The following is a 27,038-nucleotide window of genomic DNA, read 5'->3' as shown; positions in this document are numbered from 1 at the left end:
CTCCTCAAAACTCAAACTCGTATTCCCATGATGCAACAGTAGCTACTTCCTTCCTATCTCGCGCCTTTCCATCTTGTTTCACCACCACCAGCGCTACGGCCACAGCATTATCGTTGTTGTTGTAGTAGTGGTGAATAATGGCGGCAGCGGGAGGGGGATTATCATCTCCCGCTAATGTCGCGGGCTCTAACACCGCGGCCCCTGCCCGGGCTCGGTTCCCGGGTCGGCCATGGACATCTCGTGGCCGGCTACGGTTGGAGAAACGTCCGCAGCAGGGAAGGCTCGGCTCGGAAGGCGGAGAGGTAGTCACTAGAGGCCCTAGGCCCATCAACATTGGACTAACGTTGAGCGAGGACCCGTCTCTGCTGCGCTTAATCGGGATTGCTGAGAAACATAGGCGCCAGAGAGAGGCGGGTTTCTACTCAAGCGGGAGTGAGGAGGTGAGTTTCTAAATCCTGCACTGTCGACCCTCACAAACCAGCTATCAGTGTGTCGAAATAAAAAACAATTTACGAATGAGGTGCAGCTTCCGCTGCGCTATTATTCACTTCTATGAGAGAATCAGAAGATCTCACATGCATGTAGGCTAGCTATGTGTTTCCATGTTAGTTTGCTAGACAACCAGCTGGTTCATATTCAAACTAGCTTGCGAGCTAAACCACAGTCCTCAGTCGAAAATTATCTGTCTAGCCTGACTCGAGAACTGAATCCCATACTGGCTTTGCCGGGGTCTTTAATTATTGTTTGTGTAGCGGGTAAATTGGCGGTTGTCAGACAGTGTTACCTTGGATACAAGTTTGTTGTATGGCAATTATATTACTGCTAGCTATGATATTTTGTTCAGCTTGAAACACGGTCAACCCCTTGGCATCTCGTAGTTATAGTTCGTAGCTAATACGAGCTGTACGATTATTTCCTGGTCGCGTGTCGCTTGACAGCTCAATGTTTAGAACGTCAGTGCATCATTTGGACTGGTGGCACAGAAACGTTCTCGAGACGTTCCACCTGCTTGATCGCAGATCCATAGAGTGTTCTGCTTTACCTGTGTGAGTCTGTGTCAAGACATGAGTACAGCAGCCAATTTTCCAACAAAAAAATTAACATTATTTGAGGCTATAACAGAGATGTTATAGAGGTAGCTTTATTGCTTGGCTAATATGTACTGTAAATTGTGGTTGACACTGTGAAGAACATATGGTTATTATATTGGTTATATAAGAATTATATGTAAGTACAACACAGAATTAATGGTGAACAGTTTTTTTCTTTGAAATTAGAGGATGCCTAGTTGGATGAGTTATAACTTCACAAGCTGTCAATAGAACATTGAAATAGAATAATGTCATGCATACAGTCAGACATAATTGTCTGATATTGTTGCACACATTCTGCTAAGCAGTTTTAAAGAATTACCAGGCATCAATGCAATTGATCACCATCTCCTTTCTTTCTCATCACCTGCCCTACTGCATGTTATCATCACATGACTTGGCAGTTGACCTTAATAGCTCATTGAGGTCTGTTAGACATTAGATGATCCTCTATGTTGTGATTTCACATTGCTCGATCCACTCTGGATCCCATGATCAGGCTGTACTACTGATGCAATCATTTGGAATGCCATAGAGTGACATATAAGGCTTTTCTTGAGTCGGTGGGCACAACAGGACTGCTCTACACTCACCTGATCTGGCATAGTGCAGTAGAATGTTGGAGTTGCATCATTCTGAATGAGATTCTAGAATCTTGAGCCTGAAGATGGATGTGAGTATGTCGGAGTGAATGTGCCTGCTGTTTCGATGCCCTATGCTGGTTATGCCATTGGCAGTAGAGTGGGTTGTAAATTGCTTAGGAAAAGTGAAATGGAGATCCTCAGTTGTAACTTAAATATGAGGTCTTATTAATGATCATTCTTCATCAGTGATCATGATGGGTGCTAGTCTTTATAATGAACTCTGACTTAGATTCCTTTGAAGGACCATTCTAATCATGCTCAACCTCCAGCAGCACTAAGCCTTGTCTACAATGAGGAGGGGTCAAATGTCACCGTGCCTGTGTGCATTTGAAGAGGATTTCATCACTTTTCTTAACTGAGACTTTGATTTGAAACTTTGATATGCTCAATCAGCACCATAATGTTAAAACATAATCGTTTTTACTGCTGCTAATTCATCATATCCCATTTTCTGAGACTGTTAGTCTCATTTTCAATAAAGTTATTGACGATTCAATCTACGTTATGACAGGGAGGTATAGGCTACTTCCACTCACACTTACTTTTATTTTTTTGTAGTTTCATTGCCACACTTCACTGCATAGAACTGGGGTGAACTGCATGGTGGCTGCACTCACAGATAGTTTTGTCTGTGCTAATTTTAGTAGACTAAGCTGGCTGCAATCTTAGTCTAGAAAATGTTATTGTTTTTTGTTTTACTGGTCCCCAATCTGACTTGCTGAATGTTGTGGAGAATGTATCAGATGTTGCAAATTGGGGGTTGACCAGCATTGAACACACTGCGTTATAATGTAGGCGAGAGCTAGAAGTGGGCTTTGTAATGAAAGTTACATATATGTTATACTGTTATCGCCACACTCCTTATTGTAACCTGATAATCTGTTAAACGTGTTCAATGTGATGGTTTGTAACCAGATAGTGACAGGGGGACCACTGGGTTTAATCTAATCCCACTCATACACCCACAGACACCCACAGACAGTGGTTTGTTAATTTTCATGTTATACTGACTGACTGTGACTGGTTATATGTGCTATGTCTTATGTAGGCTATGGATCTGATCATTGATCACTGGTATCTTTAAGAGATCTGCTCTACTTTGTATACTCACCTTTGTGTGTATCATTTTTGCATGTCATAAGCTTGTTACACTGCTGAAAATTGTGTTGTATTCTTAACCTGTTGTTTCTTTTTCTAAGGATGACAAATTCACCGGGTTTGGGACTGATTTACGGTCCTTACATTCACCGCACAAGGCCTCTGGAAGTAAGTAGACTCCACTTCCTCTATTTCTATTAATCTGCTTTCATGTGGTGCTCCACTGCTTCCACATCGTTGTTTATGTGTTGGAAATGAATACATTGTAATACGCTATGAAAGTCCATACATCACAAACTGCAGAATGTAAACATAACTGGAGACGGACATCACATTTGTGATTGCTAGCAAAAGTGTTATTGTCAATCTGGTACTAACTAACTAGCTAACTTTCTTTTGCTAGCAATCATAACGATGAAACCTGTCTCCAAAAATGATGAGTTTTGATTACATTCTGCAGTTTCTGAGTCTTTTTATAGCGTATTGTAATTTCCCTATAACTTTTCCAGGCAGTCTTCTCCAGTTGTCATTACTGAACCAAGAGAAGCCTCCCCCAGCCCCAGACCTGAAGACTGTCACAGTGAACCTTGTCAGAAGCAGAGGAAAGGGCTCAGAAATTGACCTTGAGGGTCAGGGGAAAAATTTGGGGACGCCCAAGATAGATGTCAAACTGGCAGATGAGAAGGTAGCCCCCAGTCCAGGGGGTAGTTCTACAAGGAAGCAGCATACTGAGACAGAGAAGAAAGGCGAGGCTGGTACAAAGTCTCATGGCTCAGGTTCAAAGAGTGGAAGCACAATGGAGTCACCTTCGACAGTCAGAAAGGGGAGCAGGCAAGACCAAACAACCAAGGGCAGCAGAAGCTCCGACAAGGGGGCCAACTCAGCCCAACGTGATTCCAGAGGTAACAAGCAGGGCAAACTAGTGTGGACCCTGACGGTGGTTAAGGGCAAAGGGAAGGGTTGTAAGGGGAAAGGGTCTCGTGAAGCATCAGAGGATGCTGAGACGGATCAGGCTGAGACGGATCAGGCTGAGACGGATCAGGCTGAGACGGATCAAGCTGAGACGGATCAAGCTGAGACGGATCAAGCTGAGACGGATCAAGCTGAGACTGATCAAGCTGAGCCACAGAGGTCTGCGAAAAGGAGGAGAGGATCCCATCAAGAGGGCGTGACCACAGATATCCACGATGCCACTCAGGGAGTAGCCTTGTCCCCTAATTCTGTGAACAAGCAGCAGAGGAAAAAGGCGTCCAAGGGCATGGGTGGCTCCCCGGAGGCTGGAGCTGAGGCTGGAGCCGAGACGGGACAGGAGCCAGCAATGCCTCTCGACGGAAGGGTGGGGGTTGCCCGTAGAAGTCAGTCGTTTACCAATAGAAGGCGCAAGTCATTATTTGGCCACAGGAGGAAGCCCAGTGACCTTAAGAGGCCGGGCCAGACAGACCCTAATCTAAAACGTGTCCGGCGGAAGTTTGTCTTTTACACCTACGAGCCACAGGTGAAGGAGGAGGGACGGGAACAGCCATTGCAGGTGGAGAGCACCACCAAGACAGAGGGCGACTCTAGCCTGACTCCTGGTGGAGAGGTCCAGCAGGGTGTCAGTACCTCCTCCACACCCGTGTTGAGTGCCAGGTCTTCCCGTGTTATCAAGGCACCCAAGAGGTTCCTTGACGATGAGGTTATATCCTGGCCAAGGTCCTCCCCGAAAAAGGGGCAGTCATGTAAGACCCAGGACAACCAGAAAGAGGAGGAAGCCATGAATGTGTTGTTTTTTGATCCAGATAATGATTTGGACTCACCCCAAACTGAAGACCATGACTTCAAGCCTGAAGTTGACACCCCAACTGGTAAAAGGCGTGGGAGGAATAAAGCCGGTCTATCCTCTTCTACCCTCTCCCTGAAGAAAACCTCCAAACTCAGCCCGGGCTCTTCCCACCTTAAGGTCTATGAGAAACTCAAAAAGCTTACCTCCAAATTCGCCCAGCAAAAGAAAGACCCTTCTAGTGCTCAGGGTGGAGAAGGAGAAGAATCCGAAGAGGACCCAAGTTTGACCTCGCCAGTAAGGAAGAGAAGGAGATCCAAGATCACTATGGAGGACCTGAACTCTCCAGGGGTGGTGAGGAAACTGGCGGTGCTTGTCCGTGGTGCTGCCGCTGCCAACGCAGCAGCATCCCAAATCACCTTGAATGAGGGGGAGGAGGTGGAGGGAGATAACGAAATGGAAAATGTCCAAAGTAAGCACTTGCATCTTTCATATCTGGGAATTACTGTTGTTTTAACATTCCAGAAAATTATTTTGATTGCTGTGTTGTTATGATATTATGTTTTACTTTGATATGTAGTCATGCTTGAGGAATATTGCATATTGCCTAATGATCCAGCTTTAGTTTATGTCTTTGGGTCATTTGAGTACATATTCTCAGATAATTTAGGTTGTACTACTTAATGAACCATGTGAGTGATTATGCCTATGTAATTACAATTAGGAATTACTGTAAGTCTCTCATGTAGTGACAGCTCTTCTGCCAGTATGTTAGAGCACTTTAAGTCATTCAGACTTAAGAGCTAACTCTTGATTCCTTTTCCCAGGAGATTCTACTCAATTAGCTGAGAACGAGGCTGAGGTTGATGGCAATGGGGTGTTAGTGGACCAGGGGGGAATAAGCCATCGGATCAACCTCACCAGAGCCAACAGGAAGATGTTACACCTGCTGAAGAGAGCCAAGGTCCAGCTCATTAAGATCGACCAGCAGAAACAGCTCAAGTCATCGCAGGTGAGAATCCGTGAATCAGGCCATGTTCCAATATCCACACCTGAATGAATGAAGCAATGTATTGACCTTGCATTGTAGTGTAGATATTGAGACAGAGCCACTGACCCTGTTTTAGCTGATTTGAGTTTAGCAGTAGTTAAGATAGTCAATGCTGTATTCTTACTGTTGCATATTTTTTGTCTAGTAGGTGGCTGAATTCGATGGAATTGGTAGGATTAAAGCAAATGTTGATTATTAGCCTGCCTTGTAACATGGCCATGGAACTAAACAGTAAATGTTGTTATGACTTAATTGTTACACACCTGTCTCATTCAGCTACTGTCCGGATCGTTGAAGGTGGGGTCCAGAGAAATAGCAGGGGGTAGGAGGAGGAGGGGATTCAGGGGAGCAACCAAAGATGTCACTGCTCAGGTACGTGTGTGTGTGTGTGTGTGTGTGTGTGTGTGTGTGTGTGTGTGTGTGTGTGTGTGTGTGTGTGTGTGTGTGTGTGTGTGTGTGTGTGTGTGGGGTTACTGAGGTGCAGGAGGATGTGGTTGTACTATTTTAGTGGACTACAAAATTATTTGTTGGCTACTGTTCATTATTTACATGGATTTGGTAGCAGCTTTTTCTGAATTACAAGGTGTAAATAACAAAGCACACTGATGCTTCGGTTGCATGTATAGTCTTTTTTTGTGTGGAGTTTAATCTTCATTAGTATGTCATCCTATTTCATTCTGTCACCCATAGGAGCGACTACTAGGTGGTCCACGGATCAAGCATGTGTGTCGTGCCGCTGCGGTGGCATTGGGGCAGCCTCGTGCCATGGTGTCTGATGACATCCCCAGGCTCAGCGCTCTGCCCCTCCACGAGAGGGAGGGAATAACCCCATCGCCAGCCGCAGAAGGTGGGTACACTCCTTACCTCGATGCAACTGCCTTACTCCTCTAAACATCCACTCAAGTTGTCATGGCAACTGAACCTGTTCTTAATTCACTTACCTGTGTGCATAACGGTTAGATGGAATGAATAGATCCAATTAGAGAACTGTTGCAGAAAAAGCATTAGCGAGGAAAGCAGCCGCAATCTGCCTTTAAGATATTTACTTCATGTTAAAGGTACAGTATGTAACATTGAAGCTTTCTAAAAGCTCCCTAATGGTTGTTATGACTATGTTTAATCAGTAGCATCTACTAGGTAATGGTGGCTGCCTCCTCGAATTGTGCGCGAATGCAGAAAAACAACAGCTAATGTCAGCAAGTCCATTTCGAGGGGGTTATATCATTGTTAGTGAGGATGTTGATGTTACTGTTGGAACTTCGAACTGAATTTCGCCATGATTGCAAGACGTGGCAGATATCCAAACGTACGGATAGCCCTGCTCCATGATAGTGACCTTGTGAGATCTTTGTATCTTCCCTCTGCCGCCCCCCTCTTTCTCTCACTAGATGTTGCAGACCCCTCTGACCAGGACAGCGTGGGCTCGCTGGAACTGAAGCCGATAAGGATTCGCAAGTTCAAAAGGAGGCCGGGCGGTGGTGATTTTGGGCCTGGCGGTCGCGCCCGCCGGTGTTTGAATTGCAAGGGCTGCTACCAAGAGGAGGACTGCGGCAGATGCAGCAACTGCCTGGATAAGCCCAAGTTTGGAGGGCCCAACACCAAACGCCAATGCTGCATGTACGTTGCCTCGAATTTAGTTTGATTCTCCTACTTACTTACTCGTAGATGCACATTTAAAGTGATGCTCCAGACTATTTACATCTTACATTTGCTTGGCACTTGGATTTTATACAGTCACCTACCTCAAGACAGGGTTTTTATGTGCGTGTGTCACTTCTTCAGATGCAGCTTTTGTTCAGCTTGTTTTATTACTTTTGTTGTACTTTTTAGATTTTTTTTTTTTTAATATTACAAACCATATTGAAATACTATGTTTCTTTCCCCATCTCACCAGCTTAAAGAGGTGTGCTCGGATTGAGTCGCTCAAAGCAAGTCGCACAAACACCAGGCCGTACAAAGGTATGCAATTGTGCTTTTATTTAGGGTTTAACCATTAACTGCTTTAACCATTGTCACTCCCCACGTAGAGTAGACTACCTCTTGTTACATGGACTGTAAACCTCAGCACCACATGCTGGAACCAGCTGATTTTATTTAGCCCATAGAATTGTTTCATGACATGGGTTTCTGGTGCGCAGTCCAGGTAAAGCGTCACAGGTCGTCGACGGGCGGCCATCTCTCTACCGATGAGGAGGGGGAGGAGGAGTGGGGGGGAGGAGGAGGAGAAGAGGAGGGGTTGACCCCAATGACCCACTCAGACTTCCGAAGTCCTTCCACCAGGAAGCAGCCGAGAAGGAACGTAACGCCACGGTCCTACAGCAGCCTGCTGAAGGACTCTGACTCCGACACGGACACGGCTGGGGAGTCCATGATCAAGAAGCCCACCGCCATCCCTCCCGCCAGCCGCCACGGTAGGAAGCACCTGACAGCTGTATTAGGGATCAGTGGAGGTAGAAATCGGAGGACAGCTCATTATAATGCATGGAACGGAATGAACGGAATCTTATTCCGGTCCATGCATTACAATGAGCCCGTCCTCCGATTTCTACTTCCACCAGCCTCCACTGTTAAGGATTCTGTTGTATTAGCTTCTGTTTTGAAAGTTTAAAATGTATAGACTAGTCAAAGCAGCTCCTGACTCACCAGTTGAGTTGTTGTACTGTATTGCTGCCTGGCTTCAGTGTGGAAAATGGAGGACAATGCACATTGTACCTCAGAGTATCAGTGTAACAAGAGCCTTGGCGATTGAACTTTTAAATCCGTCTGTTTCCCTGGCAGATCCTGTGCCCTTTGAAGCCCCCCCAGTTCCCCCCTCAGAGGAGGTGCCCTGTGAAGTGATAAAGCACCGCAAAGCTGGCCCGGGTAGACGCAAAATTGACAAGGTAATGACCCACAGAAATCTCTGCCTGCCAAATATTGAACTCACTCTAACCAATTCTAACACACTCTATCCTCATCCTCTATGTGCAGGAGTGGGCAGCTCCTGTGACAGACAAATATGCTCTGCTAAAAGTCAAAATATTAAAATATAAATATTATATATATTGTGACTGCCAATGGCCCCTGGTCTGAGCATTGATTACTTTATCTTATGCTGACTGATGGATAGATGATTCACTTACTTACGGTAAACAAATGTATTTGTTGTAAGTCGCTTTGGATAAAGGTGTCTGCTAAATGCCATAAATGTAAATGTAAAAATGTGAAATGTGCACTGTTCTTAACCTAGTTCTGTGAAAGTCGTAACCTGAAGTCAAATGCTAATGTTACAAGTAAATGTGTCTCATGATCGTCTTGGAAAAGCTTATCCCTTTGACCATACCGTAATTGCTAATGCATGAATTAATACTGTATGAATGTTCTGTATGTAGGTGGTTAACGATTTCTCTGGAATCTTTTTTTTTTCTCACTTTTTTCATATCTTATAGTCTTAGTTTAATCAAATTGCATGACTCTCTCCCCTTGCTGCTCTCTACAGCCATAACATGATTTCTCATAACTTTACAGTGCACAACTTTATTTCCTCACTTGTACAATTACTTGCTGGTGGAAATTTCTCTCCTTTCTCTCCAAGGTTGAACTCTTTCAGCCCCCTCCTAACTCTGACTCCAAGGTTAAACTCTTTCAGCCCCCTCCCTCACTCTGATTCCTCACAGTGGTTTCTCCAAGATGGTGGTGTCGGTGGCTCTCCTTCCCTCTTGTCTTTCCCCTCTCCATGCTGCTTCTTGCTGCTTAGCATGTGATTGTGGTCTGTGGTCGTGGTGTAATGCTGGTCCTCCCCCACCCCTCTTGCTTTTTGGCTTCAGCAGTCCCCCCCTTCACAGGCACAGGAGGAGGCTGAGGAGGAGGAGCGCCCCCCTCCTGAGCTAATCACAGGGGGCCACACAGCTAAAGATCATTCCGGGAGCCCATCATTACAGTTTCGTCGGCGGCTGCAACTGCGCCTGAAGCGGCTGCCCCAGTGTTTGGTGCAGTCGATGCTGCAGTCCCCGATTCTGCCCCCCCAGTCAGGGGAAACTGGCAGTGAGGTGCAAGAGGACGTGGAGAGGCGGGAGGAAGAGGAGGAGTCTTCGCAGCAAGAGGAGGGGACTGTTAAAGATGGGGTGCAGCACGATCCCAGAACTGATCCCCTTCGCTATGTCATTCGTTCCCAGAATTCGGCAGAACACCCGGCGCTGTCGAGCGTCCTGTCAACACTAGCCAACGGATTCCTGCAAAAAGCGCCGCCGTTGCAGACCACACACAAGATCCGCGTCGACTTCAAGGTGAGGATGTCACTCACACTCACTCACACACTCACTCACATTCACAATCACACTCACACAAACTGTCTTTGTACCGTTTTGCAGTGTTTCTCTTACTCACTCTTTCCCATCCTTCTCTTTCGTTCCGTCTCAGGAGGACTGTGCTGTCCAGAACGTGTGGTTGATGGGCGGTCTGAGTATCCTCACCTCCGTCCCAGTCACCCCTCAGCCTGTGTGTCTGCTCTGCGCCAGTAAAGGACAACATGAGGTACTGAAAGCACCTGTCAATCCGGGCTAGATTAACCAATCAAATTGGTATAAAGCCGGGACAACAGTTCTTTCCAATCCAAGACGCTGGAATCACGGCTGCTTAATTTCCATTTTCTGAGATACATTCTTCCTGAATGGAACAAATATCTTTTAAAATGTATTTTGCATTATGAAAAGAGCTGACTAGCCTGTTAGTAGCCTGGAGTCTAACAAGTGTGTTGTTGTTACTCTCTGCACAGGAAGCTGTTTAAATCCAACAGAAGTTGCAGAATGCACCTTTAATCTGCTGTTTTGATAATAACGACCAGTCTAAACCCCCTCCAGATGATCTTCTGCCAGGTGTGCTGTGAGCCCTTTCACAGCTTCTGCCTCTGGCCTGACGAGCGGCCTCAGGAGGAGAACAAGGAGAATTGGTGTTGCCGCCGCTGCAAGTTCTGCCACGTGTGCGGCCGCAAGAGCAAGAACACCAAGGTGTGCAGCCCAGCTGGGTCTCCAGTTCAAGTGACATTCTATGATTCTGTTATATGATTCTATTCTATGATTCTATTATATTATTCTGTTCTATAATTCTATTATATTATTCTATTCTATGATTCTATTATATGATTCTGTTCTATGGTTCTATTCTATGATTCTATTGACCATTTTCCAACCCCACTTTCACACTTTAAATTGAACGGCCTGTTTCTTCCTATAGCCTGTATTGCAGTGCAGAAGATGCCAGAATTGCTACCACCCCTCTTGTCTGGGACCAACCTACCCTAAGCCCATGAACTGTCTCCTGCCCTGGGTAAGATCTGGCGTTTATAATAGAATATTATTTTATAGTGTTCAAGACTTTATTTTATGGTGTATAAGATTCAATAGTACTTCTGTTTCTGGTCTATTTCTCCATATTTCCCCTGTCTTTCCTGAGCATCACAACGGTCCCTATTCCAACTATGTTTCTGCATCTTCGCTCTGCTTGTCCCAGGTGTGTATGACGTGCATCCGGTGTAAAAGCTGCGGTGTGACCCCAGGGAAGACGTGGGACATGAACTGGAACCATGAGCAGGACCTCTGCCCAGACTGCAGCGTCCAACACAAAAAAGGTAGCTATGGGAACACGTACATGTTGTACAACCAAGGTTAGGTAAGACTGTTTGAATAACAACAGGGTTTGAATTACAGCGGGCGCACTGATAACAAATCAGGGATAAGCCATCAACCCATTACATTAGAATTGCAGTATGAAAGTGGTGTCTTTGTTCTGTGTTTTCCAGGTAACTTCTGCACCGTGTGCTTCAAGTGCTATGAGGAGGACAGTCGTGACAGCCAGATGATGCAGTGTTCCAAGTGCAGCCATTGGGTGCACTCAAAATGTGAAGGACTCTCAGGTAGGTGCCAATCACAGCTCACCTACCTCAGAACTGCCCTTTGTATGAAACCTCCTTAACATTAGTTTCATCGAGGCAGTACGCTATCATGTATTTCTCAAAAATGTTTTGCTGTAGTATTTTCTCTTTGGAGGACTGCTTATATTGAAACAAGTACTTGTCGTCGTAGCCCGTTGACTAGGGGTTGAGAAACACTGCAGTATGTGCAAAGGAAGATGTCTTATTACATGTATATTATATTATTTGTATGTATTATACAGTAACAACTACACACAAAAAAGTACATATGGATTCTAGGACCAAACAAAAGCATTTCACGATAACATCACCAAAAACAGCTGATGCCCTCTACGCCTCCATGGTATCAGAATTCCATAAACGGGTTCACCAAGATCGTAAACATATCATGTTATCTTGCCTTGTCTTGTTCCAGATGACCTGTATGAGATCTTGTCTGGCCTGCCGGAGGGTGTTGTGTTCTGCTGCACGCCATGCAGCCAGTCTGAGCCCAGCGGCTGGAAGGGAGAGCTACAGGACAGGCTGAAGGCTGGGCTAGAGGAGGTGCTGGCTAACCTTCTCTCCTCCTCCAGCACCCAGCATCTCATCACCTGTAGCGAGGTAAGGAGTCATACAGTGTATAGAGTCATATACAAAGTCATATACAGAGTCGAAGATACAGTGCCTTCAGTAAGTGTTAACTCCCCTGGACATTTTCCAAATTTTACAGTTACAACCTTAATTAAATCGATTTTAAAGTCGGTTGTAAAACAGCAAAATGTGGAAAAACTCCAGGGGAGTGAGATGACTGGCACTGTAAATTTTCAATGGCCAAACACTCTGCATATGGTTTGGCCACCATCGCTGTCTTGTTGGCGTGACACTCTGAGGCTGTGTCCTCTGACTCAGATTAAGCCCACTAAAAAGCATCTTCAATGGCGAGTCTCTTTTGAAGGTGATTTAGTCTTAATAGGCTTAATCTGTGTCCAGGGAGGAAACAGACCCCCCAAAACTCTTGATCTTGCTCTGTCACAATGTAGTTCCCTATTGCAATGTAGTTTGGCATCACTGAAACATTGTCTATCTGTTCCAATAACCGCACTAGCATACTACACATTCTAAGAGGTATGCTAGTGTGAACATTAGAAGACATAGGGGTGGTTTCCCAGACACACATTAAACCTAGTCTTGGATTAAATCACACTTTCAATGGTAATTTTCCATTGAAGATGCTTTTTTAGTCTAGGACTAGTCTTGGGCCCAATACCAATACACCCCTTGCCCCTACCACTTAGCCCTACTCCTCCGTTTTGCGCGTTCACACATAGGGGTAGGGTGTCCTGATTCTTGTTAGGATAGAAGGGTAGGGCGAAGTGGTAGGGCTACATGGCCCTCCACACTGAGGTTTTTCAGAGGCACACTCAAAACCGAGTGTTATGAGAAATCTCCCAGAATGCCTTGCGAATCATCAGCAAGATGGTGGCGAACGCTGCAGAACCAACAAAAGAAAATCAAAAATGTAAGTATTTTGTTTGTTAATAAAAAAATTAAAATGATGATAACCATCATATTATCTTAGTCGTTTTAATGTATTATAGACGTTTCTTTATAACAAGCATAACAAAAAAATCGCTAGTATGCTGATGTCTCTAGCTAGCTAGCTAACATTACAACATTGTTTTAAGGCAGATTTGAGCATGACAGTCCCGCATTTTGACATATTTCCATGTCGCATTTTCCCCCTTTGATGGCATATGAAGCTGAAGACGGCATTGTGAGATTCTAAATGTCCGGCAACAAACTCGTCGCGTCTGTTTACGTAAACGCTATTGACGACTACTGATGACGTATCAGGGTCTTGTCCCATTTCATAGGGGAAGATTTCAACCACTACCCCTTGTAACTGTTCCGAGGGGCAAGTCGAAAAACGAGGGGCACTCGAAAAAGAGGGGTAGGGGTAAAAATAAGTAATGGGATTGGGCCTTAATCTAGGTCCAGGAAACCGCCCCTATTATTTTTTTTACTGTCCTGTTTTCTAATGTCCTCCTTGACAACAGTCTCCATCACTTTTCGCGGTACTTTGTGTGTTCTATAGTGTGAGGATTCCAGCGAACCAGATGCTCTCAGGGACCAACAACTGCCCGTCTGCGATTTACATGCTGTGGGAAAGAAGTTTGAAGAAGGCCAGTACACTTCACTGGTGAGATCCCTTAATCCTTTATATATACACAGGAAAAATAAACCTCATAAAAGCAGTTAGGGAGGAGAGATTAGTCTAATAGGTGTTTACCTCTGTGGATATCAATGTTCTATTGTGAATCAGACTACATACAGTATATGCCTCTAAACATTTGAGACAATAATTTGCTTACCAATAATTTGCTTATAACCCATGCCCTGCTAATTGAGCCACACAGGACCATCGGATTGATTGATGTGTTTTAGATATTTCCTCCTCTGACACATTTTCTTGCCCCGTTGTCCAAACAGAAAGCATTCCATGAGGATGTTGTCCTGGTGATGAGGATGTGGCTGAAGGAGGAGGAGTGTCTCCCCGAGGACCAGCGGCTCACCACTCTGGCCAGGTCTCACTACCTGAAGGTGAGGCAGCCATTCCTTCAAACTGTATTATATTATATGGCAAGAAAAGGACGGAAACTTGATCTCTTCAAAGATGTTTAATTGCTGGTGCGTTTCGGAGCAACCTCCTTCGTCAAAGTATAGTGTCACATGACAACAGCACAGTACACTGTTATTTCCTTGCAGATGCTGGAGGAGGTTTTCAGTTGGTTTCATAGCCAGGATCTGAAAATCTGGGATCCGCTCTCCAAAGAATTCCCGAGGTAAATACAAGGGATATATTTAGCAAATGCTTTTATCCAAAGCGAATTATGGTACAGTGAGTACATACGTTTTTGTATACATAATCCCAGCGGGAATTGAACCCACAGGACCATTGGATTGATTGTTTTAGATATTTCCTCCGTTGAAACAAGATAAAGAATCCTTTGTAAAGAGTCCTTTATAAACCAATTATGGAATAATAGTTTGCTTTGAAAGATATTACTAGCTAGCTAGCATGGAAGTAAACCAAACAAAGTTGCTGATCAAGTCTCACGCATCCCACCCGTCTTTTTCAGTGGTATGCTCCCTGAGGCTGTTCTCCCTCCCTCTATGGAGCATAGCTATGCACAGTGGCTGGAGAGAACATACCATTGCAGTAGGCGGGCAGGTAGCCTCCAACACAGTGACACCACCACACTCCCATCCTCAGTCACCAGCTGTCAGCCGGGGGCACAGGAGGGCCTCCCCCTCAAAACACAAGGTATGGGTGTTGTCACTCACTCTCTACTACCTATTACCTGGTCACAAAGGCAGACCTTCTCCTCCATTCACCATCCCGAGGAAAGGAGGTTTTCCAGATACGGATTAAGCCATGTCCGGGAGCAAATCGCACAAATACAGTAGTTGGGTATTAAATCAAGAAATGCATTGGTTGTTTTTCACCAACAAACTATACACAATGCTTTTTGGTCTAGGAATAGGCCTAATTTGTGTCTGGGAAACCAGCCCCAAGATTTTTAGATTAGATTAGATTCAACTTTATTGTCATTGTGCAGAGTACAAGTACAGAGACAACGAAATGCAGTTAGCATCTAACCAGAAGTGCAAAAAAAGCAGAAAAGTGCAATGTGAACAATATATACAGGTAGTGCAGTATAAGCAGTATATGAGCAGTATAAGTAGTGCAGTATAAGCAAAATATGTATTAACAGTAACATTATAAGCAGAATAAATATAGAATGCAGTATGAACAGTATAAGCAGCATATGAGCTGTATAAGTAGTGCAGTATAAGCAGTATATGTATTAACAGTAACATTATAAGCAGAATAAATATAGAATACAGTATGAACAGTATAAGCAGTATATGAGCAGTATAAGTGGTGCAGTATATGTATTAACAGTAACATTATAAGCAGAATAAATATAGAATACAGTATGAACAGTATAAGCAGTATATGAGCAGTATAAGTGGTGCAGTATAAGCAGTATATGTATTAACAGTAACATTATAAGTAGAGTAAATAAGCAGAATAAATATGGAATGCAGTATAAACAGATATGTACAGTATGTACAGATATGTGCAGTGTATTAACAGTAGCATTATAAGATTAGTAAAAAAATAAGGGTATGTGCATTATGAACAGTATAGACAGATATGTACAGAAGAGAAGTAGTATATAGTATAAGAGCAGTGTGTATAAGTGAAGATACAGTATGTACAGTTTATAGGAATGCTATAGGGTAAGAGTAGTACAATTGTCCGGGGGGGGGGGGGGGTGTAGGGGTTAGTTGGTAGGTTGTCACCTAGGTGCAGAGTTGGAGTTCAGTAGGGTGACAGCCGCAGGGAAGAAGCTTCCTCTGAACCTGCTGGTTCGGGTACGGAGAGACCTGTAGCGCCTCCCGGAGGGGAGTGGGGTGAACAGTCTGTGGTTGGGGTGAGAACTGTCCTTGACGATGCTGCGTGCCTCATGCAAGTATCGCTTGCCCTGGACAGCCTCAATGGAGGGGAGTGAGGAACCGGTGATGCGTTGGGCAGTTTTAGTGTGTATAGATTGAGGACAGATTTTTACCTTACAATACCTTTGAATTTAACATTGTGGATATTTGGTTTCATGATACATTTGTAACCCTGCATGGTAATTATCACATTTCAAAATAACCATTAGGCCCAGTGTATTTGATTACTTGTTCTACCTTGTATAGGTATCACAGATGCTCTAACTGGGGTCCAGGAGCCCAGCTGGACCAAAGATGAGAGGCAATGTTCACTCTGCCAACAATGTGGAGATGCTACACCAAACGTGAGTCCCTTTGCACCCTTCACAGTACTGTGTCTACTACAGAAATGATGGCAGCTTCGACAGACGGCCCAGAGTTAATTACATTACCTACTAGACCTTTTTGTAATTTAGCAGACCCTCTCATCCAGAGTGACTAACAACAAATCCATTCACCTAAAGTAAGTAAAACCCACTTGACTTGTGATCCACTCTGTGTCCCTGTAGGACGCGGGCCGGCTGCTCTACCTGGGCCAGAACGAGTGGGCCCACGTCAACTGCTGCCTGTGGTCTGCTGAGGTGTACGAAGACAACAGCGCCCTGCTGCAAGTGCACAGTGCCGTCTCAAGGGGGCGCCACCTGGTAAAAAAAAACAAAAATAAAAACACAAGTTCACCACTTCTCAAAGCTTGGATGAATCAGTAGACTGACTTCTGTTTCAACTTGTAACCCTTTCGAGTATTTACATTAAGTTGCATGGCATTACATTAAACTACTTAGGGAGTTTTCCCACTAGTTATGGCCCCCCCCCCACTTCTTTCTTTCATTCACTCACTCTGTTCTTCCGCACAGCGTTGTGAGCGGTGTGGCCAGTATGGGGCTACAGTGGGCTGCTGTCTCTCCTCCTGTCAGAGTAACTATCACTTCATGTGTGCCCGCGCCCGCAACTGTGTGTTCCAAGTGGATAGGAAGGTCTTCTGCTTCAAGCACCGGGACCTCATCAGTGGCAAGGTATGTCTTATGATAAACACATGCGCTTTCACACACAAGCACACACACAAGCACACACAAACATAGTTCTCATTCCAAACGTCAGCTCCACTTTCACAAGGACGTGTCAGTAGCGCACACCTTGAGGCTTATCTTGTAGTTTTATATGAGACTCAAGATTTACGTTCCATTTTCACCCCATTTCCAGATGGTGTCTGGTAACAGGTTTGAAATCCTCCGGCGGGTCTACGTGGACTTTGAGGGCATCAACCTCCGCAAGAAGTTTCTTACTGGCCTTGAGCCAGAATCTATAAATATGACGATCGGTGAGTATGTGGGGCTCCGTGGTTTTCAAACAGTTAATATGAGGTTAAAGTATAGATTCTCAGCTTTTATTTAAGGGTATTTGTGTACATATTGGTTTCACCATTTAGAAATTACAACACTTTTAATACATAGTCCCCCTATTTCAGGCCACCAAGAGTTATATGTGTGTGTATACACTCACTGAGCACTTTACTAGGAACACTATTCTCATACTGGGTAGGGCCTCCCCTTGCTCTCAAAACAGCCTCAATTCATCGTGGCATTGATTCCACAAGATATTGGAAACATTCCTTTGAGATTCTGGTCCTTGATGACATGATTGCATCACGCAATTCCTGCAGATTTTTCAGGTGCTCTTTCAAGCTGTGAATCTCCCGTTCTACCACATCCCAAAGGTGTTCTATTGGATTCAGATCCGGTGACTGGGAAGGCCACTGAAGAACATTGAAATCATTGTCATGTTCATAAAACCAGTTTGAGACAAGTTTTGCTTTGTGACATGGTTGATTGGTATTAACGGGCCCAAAGTGTGCCAAGAAAACATTCCCCACACCATTACACCACCTCCACCATGAGAAGGTGTACAGGTGTTCCAAATAAAGTGCTTGGTGAGTGTGTGTGTGTGTGTGTATATATGTATGTGTGTGTGTATATATGTATGTGTGTGTGTGTGTGTGTGTGTGTATATATATATATATATATATATATGTATGTATGTGTGTGTGTGTGTGTGTATTGCCATCAATAATTCCCTATTGTGAATGTAATGATCTGAAACCATCCATCTTCCTCTGTATCCATCCAGGCTCTCTGCAGATCAACAGACTGGGTGTGCTTAATGAACTATCAGCAAATGGCGCAAGACTCTATCCAGTGGGTTATCAGTAAGTGACCTTAACCTTCAATACCGGCCATCAACATCATCCATTTGGATTCCTTTAATCTCTGTTAGGATAATGAATGTGCTCATGTTTTTTTATTGTCATGTCTGACATGCATAGATTAAATACCGAGAATGACTAACATTTAACCTCTATATATCACTCATTCTCTCTCTATTCTCCCACCCTTCGTCCAGGTGCTCTCGTTTGTATTGGAGCACAGTGGACCCCCGGCGGCGCTGTAAGTACACCTGTAAGGTGACAGAGGTGTGTAGTCCACTCCCAGGGAAGCTAGGAGAGCATAAGTGGGACCAGGGAGAGAACCACACCATCGCTCACAGCCCAAACCACTACAAAGGTACGCAAAGACATCGCTGCATAGGGAACTTTTGATCTTTGCCACAATCAACTATAGAATCTCACCCAAGGCCAGTGTAATTTCTGTAGTTGAATGCAATTAATGATTGTGTTTGTGTTCGATTGTGTTTGTTTGTTTGTTTGTTTCTCAGAAACAGAGGCTCCAGAGGCTGTAATGAGCCCCCCACCCATTGAGGTTCCTCCAAGCACCCCATCGCCACTTTCAAAACCGGAACCTGGGGCTGGACCCAAACCCTCTGGTTACACACAAACCAGGAGACCAGCATGCAGAGCATCTCGACCCCTTCCTTCTCCAGGTAAAGACCATAAACCATTTCCTTACTTTCCAGCCCGTGTTTCTGAGCGCAATATCGATATCTGCTATAAGACTTATGTCCTTTAATTCAGTTAACAATGACATATTCTTATTTCTTCATTATCCTTTAATAATCTCCTCTCCTCTCCTCTCCCCTCCAGGAAACGCAGTGTCCAAATCCCACCACATTCTGACCATCAGAGATCTGGAGGAGACCCGTCGGCCGCGCCGTCTATCATCCCATAGTCGCCACAGCTCCTCCTCCCCCACCGAACCTCCCGTTGGACCAATGACCCTCCGTTCAGGGGGAACCCTCCATCCCCGATCCCTGCCCTTCAGCTCCCCACCCAGAGACGATGAAATCTTACCGATTCCCTCCCCATGCCGTCGGGGACGAAGCGCCGCTGTGTCCTCAAGCTGGGGCACCCCGCCCCACTCGTTCCCCTCCAGTGTTACCTCAGACCTCTCCCCGCGGCGTGACGGTGCAAGCAGTCCCCCACCCGCCCTCCCCCTCCTGTCTGACAGCCACTCCCCCGGGATCAGACTGCCATTTAAAATCACCACACCAGTGTCTGCCGAGGTGCCCCATGACTTCCTAGCCACCACTGAGCCGGAGGATGCAGTGGTGGTGCCAGCCAACGGGATCATGCTGCCCCCTGGTGGCCTGGATGAAGACACAGTCCCTCTGGAGTTGCCCCTCGCCCTGTTCGATGTGGATGCAGATGTGGCTGTGGCGTCTGTGCTGAACGCCAAGCTGGAGTTTGACGAGGCCTTGCTGAACGAGAACGTGGCGCTGCACTGTGGATCGCAGACAGAAGGCCAAGGGGAGGGGGAGGATGAGGGGGAGGGGGTGCAAGGAGAGGACACCCAGGGCGACACCCAGGGCGAGGGGGTGGACATGGACTCCAATAAAACTGCAGTATTCACCAAAGCCATGACCTCTAAAGAGGACTTGGACCACGGCTCCTCCGATGAAGACCTGGATCATTACTTGAAGTTCTCTCGCACAGTAGTGGTCTGTGAGGCGTCAAAGGACTCGGGACAGGCAGGTGGTCTCCCCCCTCCTCCTCCGACCTCCCAGTCCATCTCACAACTGGACGGGGCTGGCAACGGGTCTGAGAGCGACGATAGCGAGGCGGCAGGCGATGAGGAAGCTCAGGAACTGGGGAAAAGCAGGGACGCAGTTCAGGATGCAGAAGAGCATTCCGACGCTGACAGTCAAGCTAATGAAGATATAACCCCTGCTGGTGTGTCTCCTGCTAGGGAGAGACTAGAGTCAGAATCAGAGGCAGTGTCATCGTCATCACCTGTATTTGAAACGTGTGATCCAAACAATGAAGTTTCAGTTCAAGAGGAGGTTCTAATGGATTCTGAGTCAACAGAAGCCCAAAATGAGGTTATTTTGGATCCCGCCAGCGGCCATTTTATTTCCGCTGATGACGGCTCCATAGTGTACCTCAATAACGCGGGTCTCGACAAGGATGATAGTGACTCATCAACAGATTCACTCATGGGAGTGGACGACCTGGGAGACCCAGACTACGAACCGGAGACCTCACCGAAAAAGATTCCAACAAAGACCACACCAAAAACCCCTCTGAAAAATATGACAATTCTCCAACATGCACCTGTGAGCTTGAGATCCATCTCACCCAAACCTGCACCACAGCCCAAAGTCATCACAGTGTCCATACCCCCTGGCCCTGTTTTGCCTTTGAATGTAGCGTCCACCTCCCCTTCCATCTCATTCCGTACCATCCCACAGACAGTCACAGTAACCTCCTCCCCCATAGTAATCAATGGCTTGAACTCTGTACCATTGCAGGCTGAAGCCACAAGGGGGCGAGCTATCGCTATCCGCCTCGGCACCCCCAAGCAAGCACCTCAGCAGCATATAGTTATCTCATCTCAGGTCGGTGCTTCCAACTCAGCGCAAGCCCCATCCACACCCCCGCAGGTGCTGCTAGTCAACCGTCAAGGTCAGATATTGATCAAAAACCCAGCAACCAACACCTACCAGGCAGTCAGCACCAGCTCCCCGTCCTACAACCGCATCAGCCAGATTGCCAAGATGATCCACAGCAGTAACGCCATACCACGTGCTGTCCCCCGCGTCATAGTCACGCCTGCTACATCAGCGCCACGAACCAGTATCAGCCCAGCTGCGCACATTGTAACCTATAAGAACAGGCCCCTGCAGAGTTTGCCCTCGGACGGTCGAGTCTTTGTCAGAACAGTCCCCATGAATAGTGGATGGAGAACTGCTGGGGTCAACTGTGTCGCTGTGCCCGCCTCGGCCACATTGACAAGTGGTCAGGGAGACATGGCCCAAGCTATAATCGACCGGGCCATGGCGACCCACCGGGAGCCCGCACGGACGTTGCCCAACATCCTGACCCCGCGGACACAGCCTAACGTGCTGAGTCCCTCCCAGTTCCGTGTCCACCCCTTCCTGAACAAGCTCCAGTCCCCAGTGGCTATCTCGGTGACATCTAGCGGGCTCCTCAGTCATGAACTTGACAGTGCGACCACGTCGCGCTCCCAGGTCCGTGTCAAGAGGGTGTCCTCGGTCTCTGAGCGGCCAGGCGGGGGCAGGAAAAAATGCAGGACGGATTTCATAGAGCAGACACTCCCTAGTGCCCCAGATGACCTGGATGGGAGCAGGTATGGAAATGTGTTTAATAATGGTGACATGACTTCTAGTTTTCTACTGTTATTGTTGCCATGATATTTCTACTCGTGTTATTGTTTTTTTGTTTGTTTTTTTGCTGTAAAGTGCATGTGAACGGTGGACTTCAGTTTTTATGAAACATGCAGATAAAGTCTGATCGATTGATTCACTTTGACTGAATGAGTGAAAAGTGAGTCACTGTGTTCTATCTCTCTACAGAGCTGGAGGCGTTCGGATTAAAGCACCAACAGTGAAAGAGATACTGGACCTGGACCAGGAGAGGGCTCAGGAGAAGGCTCAGGAGAAGGCTCAGGAGAAGGCTCAGGAGAAGGTTCCGGAGACACTTCAGGAGAAGGTGGAGCCAAAGTTTAAGCTACCAGAGCCTGAGAAGATCAGGTTAGTCCTCTTTAAACAAAACCTTTTTAAATATAGACCAACTGTCTTGCTGATGGTTTATTTGTGTAAAATATATTTTAAAAATGTCTGTGAGGAGGACACATTCCGTCCTGCTCCTTCTAAATGCACATACAGTACCAGTCAAAAGTTTGGACACACCTTGCCAAGAGTGTGCAAAGCTGTCATCAAAGCAAAAGGTGGCTACTTTGAAGAATCTAAAATATAAACCATATTCTGGTTTGTTTAACACTTTTTTTTTGTTTACTAGATAATTCCATATGTGTTCCTTCATAGTTTTTGATGTCATGTACAATGTAGAAAATAATAAAAAATAAAGAAAAACCATTGAATGAAGTTGTCCAAACTTTTGACTGGTACTGTATTTCCATCAATGTTTATTCATACATTCTATAATATGTTCTGCAGACCACAACCTCCCATGGACCGCCCGCCACCCAGCGCGCGGGGTAATGGCAGCATCTCCGGTAAAACCCACGTGTGGGTCAGCGCTCGCCATGGAGACCTCTCTGACTGGGGTCCTTACTCTGGTGAGGCATCCTTACACTCAGCTAATACCTCTCTTACTTATTTTATGCACTTTGAGATTATTCTTGCATACTAACAACTGATGTTATTTTAATGGTTTTGTCTGTAACTGTGTGCTGCTGTTTTGCCCAGTTTCTCTTGTAATAAACATATCATAAAACAGTTTGAATAGTAGTTGTAAGGATGAGGATGTTCAAGAAGTACAAGAGCTGCTGTCCTAAATTATAGTTTCTGTCCTCCTGTCAGGTTTGAGCTCAGACGAGGAGGCACCACCACCTAAGCAGGAGAAGGACAGTCCAGTCTACATGAACCAGCCCCACCTGCGCTTTGAGATCACCAGCGATGACGGCTTCAGGGTACAGGCAGACAACTTAGAGGGTGAGACTTTTTTTGACTGTAGACATTACTTTAAAACCTGATATAGGCATTGCATTATTGTTATCCATTCATGGGGAAACTCTACTAGAGGAGTAACACAACCACTATGTGAGATGTCAACATATACACATACTTGTCATGTTGGATGCTATGGTACCTGGGGAGGCAATTGGTTACTTGCCAGAATCCGGGGCACACTCAGATGAGATTCCGCAGTCAGCCAGTCCAAGTGGGTGATGGTTGTTCAGAGGGTGACAAATAATAATATATAACACAGAATCCCCAAAAATATGTCCAACTCAACATAAGAATAATCTCTCTTCCCCCCTCCCTCAGTTGCGTGGCGGGCGGTGATCGACGGCGTCCTGGAGGCCCGAGCAGGCTTCCGTCTGAAACAGCTGCCCCTGAGCGGGATGACGGGAGCACGCGTTCTGGGCGTGCTTCACGATGCTGTGATCTTCCTGCTGGAGCAGCTGCAGGGAGCGGCGAGCTGCAAGGGCCACCGCTTCCGCTTCCACAGCTACGACTACCACGAGGAGGAGCTGCCCCTTAACCCCAGCGGCTGCGCCCGCGCCGAGGTCTACTCTCGGTAAGATCCCCAAACCCAGGGACTGGGAATGTTAGGCCTCTGAATGTCTGTTTTATACTGGAGCTGCCATCTTGGCCGGGTCCAGGTTGTGAAAGAGGTCCTCGGACCACAATGGGAGTTCCTGCTAAAATAATAATTTGAATAAATCTTCTGCATTTCTATAAACATTGATGTATGTGCATTTTACCTGTTGAGGAAACCTAGTAAAGGTAAAGGCTAACGAAGGACAGGTCTTCACAATGGCCTTGTTTACCTTTAGTATTTTTCTGTAAGCAGATTCCCAACCCTTTTACCAACGGTCTCCTCTGCTCTATCCCCTTTTTAGGAAGTCAACCTTTGACATGTTCAACTTCCTGGCCTCGCAACACAGGCAGCTACCTGATGCCATCACAATGCCATGTGATGAGGAGGACGATGATGTCCCGCTGAAATCCAGCAGGTAAGACCATTGCCTCAGAGTTATGCTCAAATTAGTTTTTTTAAACATTATTAGTTTTTTACTTACTTACTTCGACTTAGTAATGAAGGCCACCTACTGAATGAACCACTTCCATCCCTATCTGTCCTCTGCCGTCATTTCAAGCTTTAGCTTTTTACCTGATTGATGATAAACGTTTTAACCTTCTGTATCCTCTGTGTCCCTCTCCCATAGGCGAGCCACCAGCACAGAGCTGCCCATGGCCATGAGGTTCAGACACCTGGAGAAAACCTCCAAGGAAGCAGTGGGAGTCTACAGGTAACTAAACACTTTGATTGAAAAAATACCAAACATATTATTATTATTATTATTAACCAATTATTTCACTATTTTCATGACTATAGTACTATTCTGTTCTGTAGGCCCTTTAATCACAATCTCTCATCCTAGGTCTGCCATTCACGGACGTGGCCTGTTCTGCAAAAGGAACATCGATGCTGGGGAGATGGTGATCGAGTATGCAGGCAACGTCATCCGTGCCGTTCTGACAGACAAGCGAGAGAAATACTATGACAGCAAGGTTGGTTAATGACGGTCAACTATAATGATAATAATTATCAGCTTAATCCCTCGTGCAGGATGTGGTTGTGTTTTAAATTTTAAGTTGGATAAAGAGTATGTTCGTACCTGTCATTTTTGTTCTTAAAAGTACAAAATGTGTAGCTTTAAAAGAAAGCATACTGGTATTCTTAACAAAACAAAATACAAATAATAACATTTTGGACAACAGACCTTTGTCAGAGCTGTTGAATATATTATATATTATTATTATTATAATATATAATATAATATTATTCAGTCACTCAACTTTATTTATACTTGGTCTCTCTTGTCAAAGTGATTCAATATTTCAATGAAGCAAAAACAAACCTCCAAGCTTAGAATTTTAGCCCATACCTAAACCCTCCTTCTCTTCCCATTTCCTCCTCAGGGTATCGGGTGCTACATGTTCCGCATCGACGACTTTGACGTGGTGGACGCCACCATGCATGGGAACGCGGCGCGTTTCATCAACCACTCGTGCGAGCCCAACTGCTACTCGCGCGTGATCCACGTGGACACCCGGAAGCACATCGTCATCTTCGCCCTGAGGAAGATCTACCGCGGGGAGGAGCTCACCTACGACTACAAGTTCCCCATCGAGGACGCCAGCAACAAGCTGCACTGCAACTGCAGCACGCGGAGATGCAGGCGCTTCCTCAACTAGAACCAGCTAGACTAGCCCAACGGCAACAACTCAACAACTGTTGGGACTACTTGAATTGATAAGAGGGAGATTAGACAACAGGGGGGGCAAATGCATTTATATGGCCATAGGAGTAGGGTTTGCCGATTACACAAAGAATTGATCGATCGAAACCCTTCTTCGTAGTTAGTTTAATTTAAAAACTGGCGCATGGTGCACATTTAATGCTGTTATACCTTGTTCTCTTCTGAGCCTCTCCCTCCTTTGACACAGAAACCAAATGATTGAACCGTATGCTAGAGTAACATATCTGGTATGAAGAATGCACAGTATTTTGTGACAAAATGGCTACCGCCACAGGTATTCACAACGAAATGCTGTTCATTCAGACCTCAGTCGTGTATAAAGGACACTAATGACATTACAACCATCTCATACAACCAACTATCTTGGTTTCCTACAATTTGAATCAGTTGCCAATCGGCCTCTTGCTGGAATAGTGGCTAAATAAGAAGTAGTTATTATATGTTAGAGGTGGGGGTTAAGTAAACAAACTCCATTTCAGTTGGTCCTCTGTCACATGACTGAAGAAGGATTGTTGACTCTTTAAGACTCTTAAAGATGGGTTGTTGTCTGTGCTACTGCAGCTGTGAAAATACAAGGCTACTCTGGAGGGGACGAGAAATTGATTTTAGCACCTTACTTTCAATGGCCATAAGCGCTTGCATTGTTGTACATAGTAGACTAGGCAAGTCTGACATGTTTTTCTGAAGATAAACAAATGCGCTTTTGTATAATTGACCCATGCTACCACCTCCCATAGACATTTTAGAGCAGCTATATTTTAAGTGTCAGTGACCAGGTAATGGAGACCATTATAACCATGACTCTTATGAGCAGGGGACAGGTTGAGGTTGTGGTTGTGGTTGTTTTCTTTTTGTTGTATTTATGAAGGTGCTGGTGAAAGAAATGTCCAAAACGTTGCTTTCACCTACGTATGTTTTTAATACAAATTGCTTTGTGATTAAACTTTTCATCTACCCCTTCTTTCATTTCTCCGTGTACTTGAAATTAGAATGTCATGCTTAGATCAGTGAAAATGGATATAATATTTATCCTAAAGCAGCTTTGCCCTAGAAAGCAATTAAGAAATGATGAAAACATTTTTAGTCTGCTGGGTATACACTTTTCTTTTGTTTTTTCTTTATTATTGTTTGTGCAGTTTTGTTCATGCTTTTCAAGACCTGTGAGGGTTGAGCTTTGTGGTGTGGCCCCCTCCCTATCATTTTAAAACCCTACATATGTATTATTGTATATTGGAATAAATGAATAATCAAAATGCTAATGAAAATAAATGAATATGATGTGTTACCCACTAGAGGGACATGAAGCTAACAGTAGCTGGCTGCAGCCTCTGTTAGATTTGTCTTCCTTTATCGTCCTAGTTTTTTTTTTCTCTGTTTATTTTTCCCTCCACTTACCTGACTGTGACCACTCCTCTCCCCTGTCTCTCGCGGGTGAACTACCTCAAGTGGCTCACGATGACATAATCGAAAGAGGATAACGTTTGGTCTCCATCATGTGCTGTGCTGGCTCGTGTGTGTGTGTGCGCGTGCAACCCTCTCTTTCCACACTCAGCTGGCCTATGCATGCAACAAAGGACACTATCTACATGTTTTGGGTTTTAGTTGGGGGGGGTTTGGTAGGGTCTCTCCTGAGTGTTGACTAAATGCAGTGTGTGTTACTGGCGTAGGATTGTTTTAATATATTTAAAATTAAAATCTGTAACTGCGTGATAAACATGGCTCTGTTACCGTGACACAAAGAG

General features: G+C 45.3%; 1 protein-coding gene across 1 annotated transcript; it reads left to right on the top strand.

Moving 5' to 3' along the window:
- Positions 1 to 137: 137 nt before the first annotated feature.
- Positions 138 to 26,257, top strand: kmt2ba (lysine (K)-specific methyltransferase 2Ba; the record flags this gene model as incomplete). Its single annotated transcript, XM_083679820.1, has 37 exons — positions 138 to 440; positions 2,935 to 3,001; positions 3,343 to 5,064; positions 5,420 to 5,604; positions 5,920 to 6,015; positions 6,334 to 6,490; positions 7,032 to 7,260; positions 7,538 to 7,602; positions 7,782 to 8,054; positions 8,422 to 8,525; positions 9,798 to 9,908; positions 10,042 to 10,155; positions 10,482 to 10,628; positions 10,855 to 10,947; positions 11,131 to 11,248; positions 11,420 to 11,533; positions 11,967 to 12,151; positions 13,626 to 13,730; positions 14,021 to 14,131; positions 14,297 to 14,373; positions 14,671 to 14,855; positions 16,301 to 16,398; positions 16,603 to 16,737; positions 16,948 to 17,106; positions 17,294 to 17,411; positions 18,218 to 18,296; positions 18,491 to 18,651; positions 18,803 to 18,967; positions 19,128 to 21,630; positions 21,857 to 22,033; positions 22,460 to 22,581; positions 22,826 to 22,957; positions 23,294 to 23,546; positions 23,872 to 23,985; positions 24,199 to 24,282; positions 24,415 to 24,544; positions 24,956 to 26,257. 37 exons carry the CDS (start codon positions 138 to 140, stop codon positions 25,229 to 25,231), a joined length of 9,267 nt encoding a protein of 3,088 aa, XP_083535946.1. The 3' UTR covers positions 25,232 to 26,257.
- Between the last annotated feature and the right edge of the window lie 781 nt (positions 26,258 to 27,038).

Source organism: Argentina silus (assembly GCF_951799395.1).
Source record: "Argentina silus genome assembly, chromosome: 11".
In the NCBI taxonomy this organism is placed as follows: domain Eukaryota; kingdom Metazoa; phylum Chordata; class Actinopteri; order Argentiniformes; family Argentinidae; genus Argentina; species Argentina silus.
This window is presented reverse-complemented; position numbering and strand designations above follow the sequence as displayed.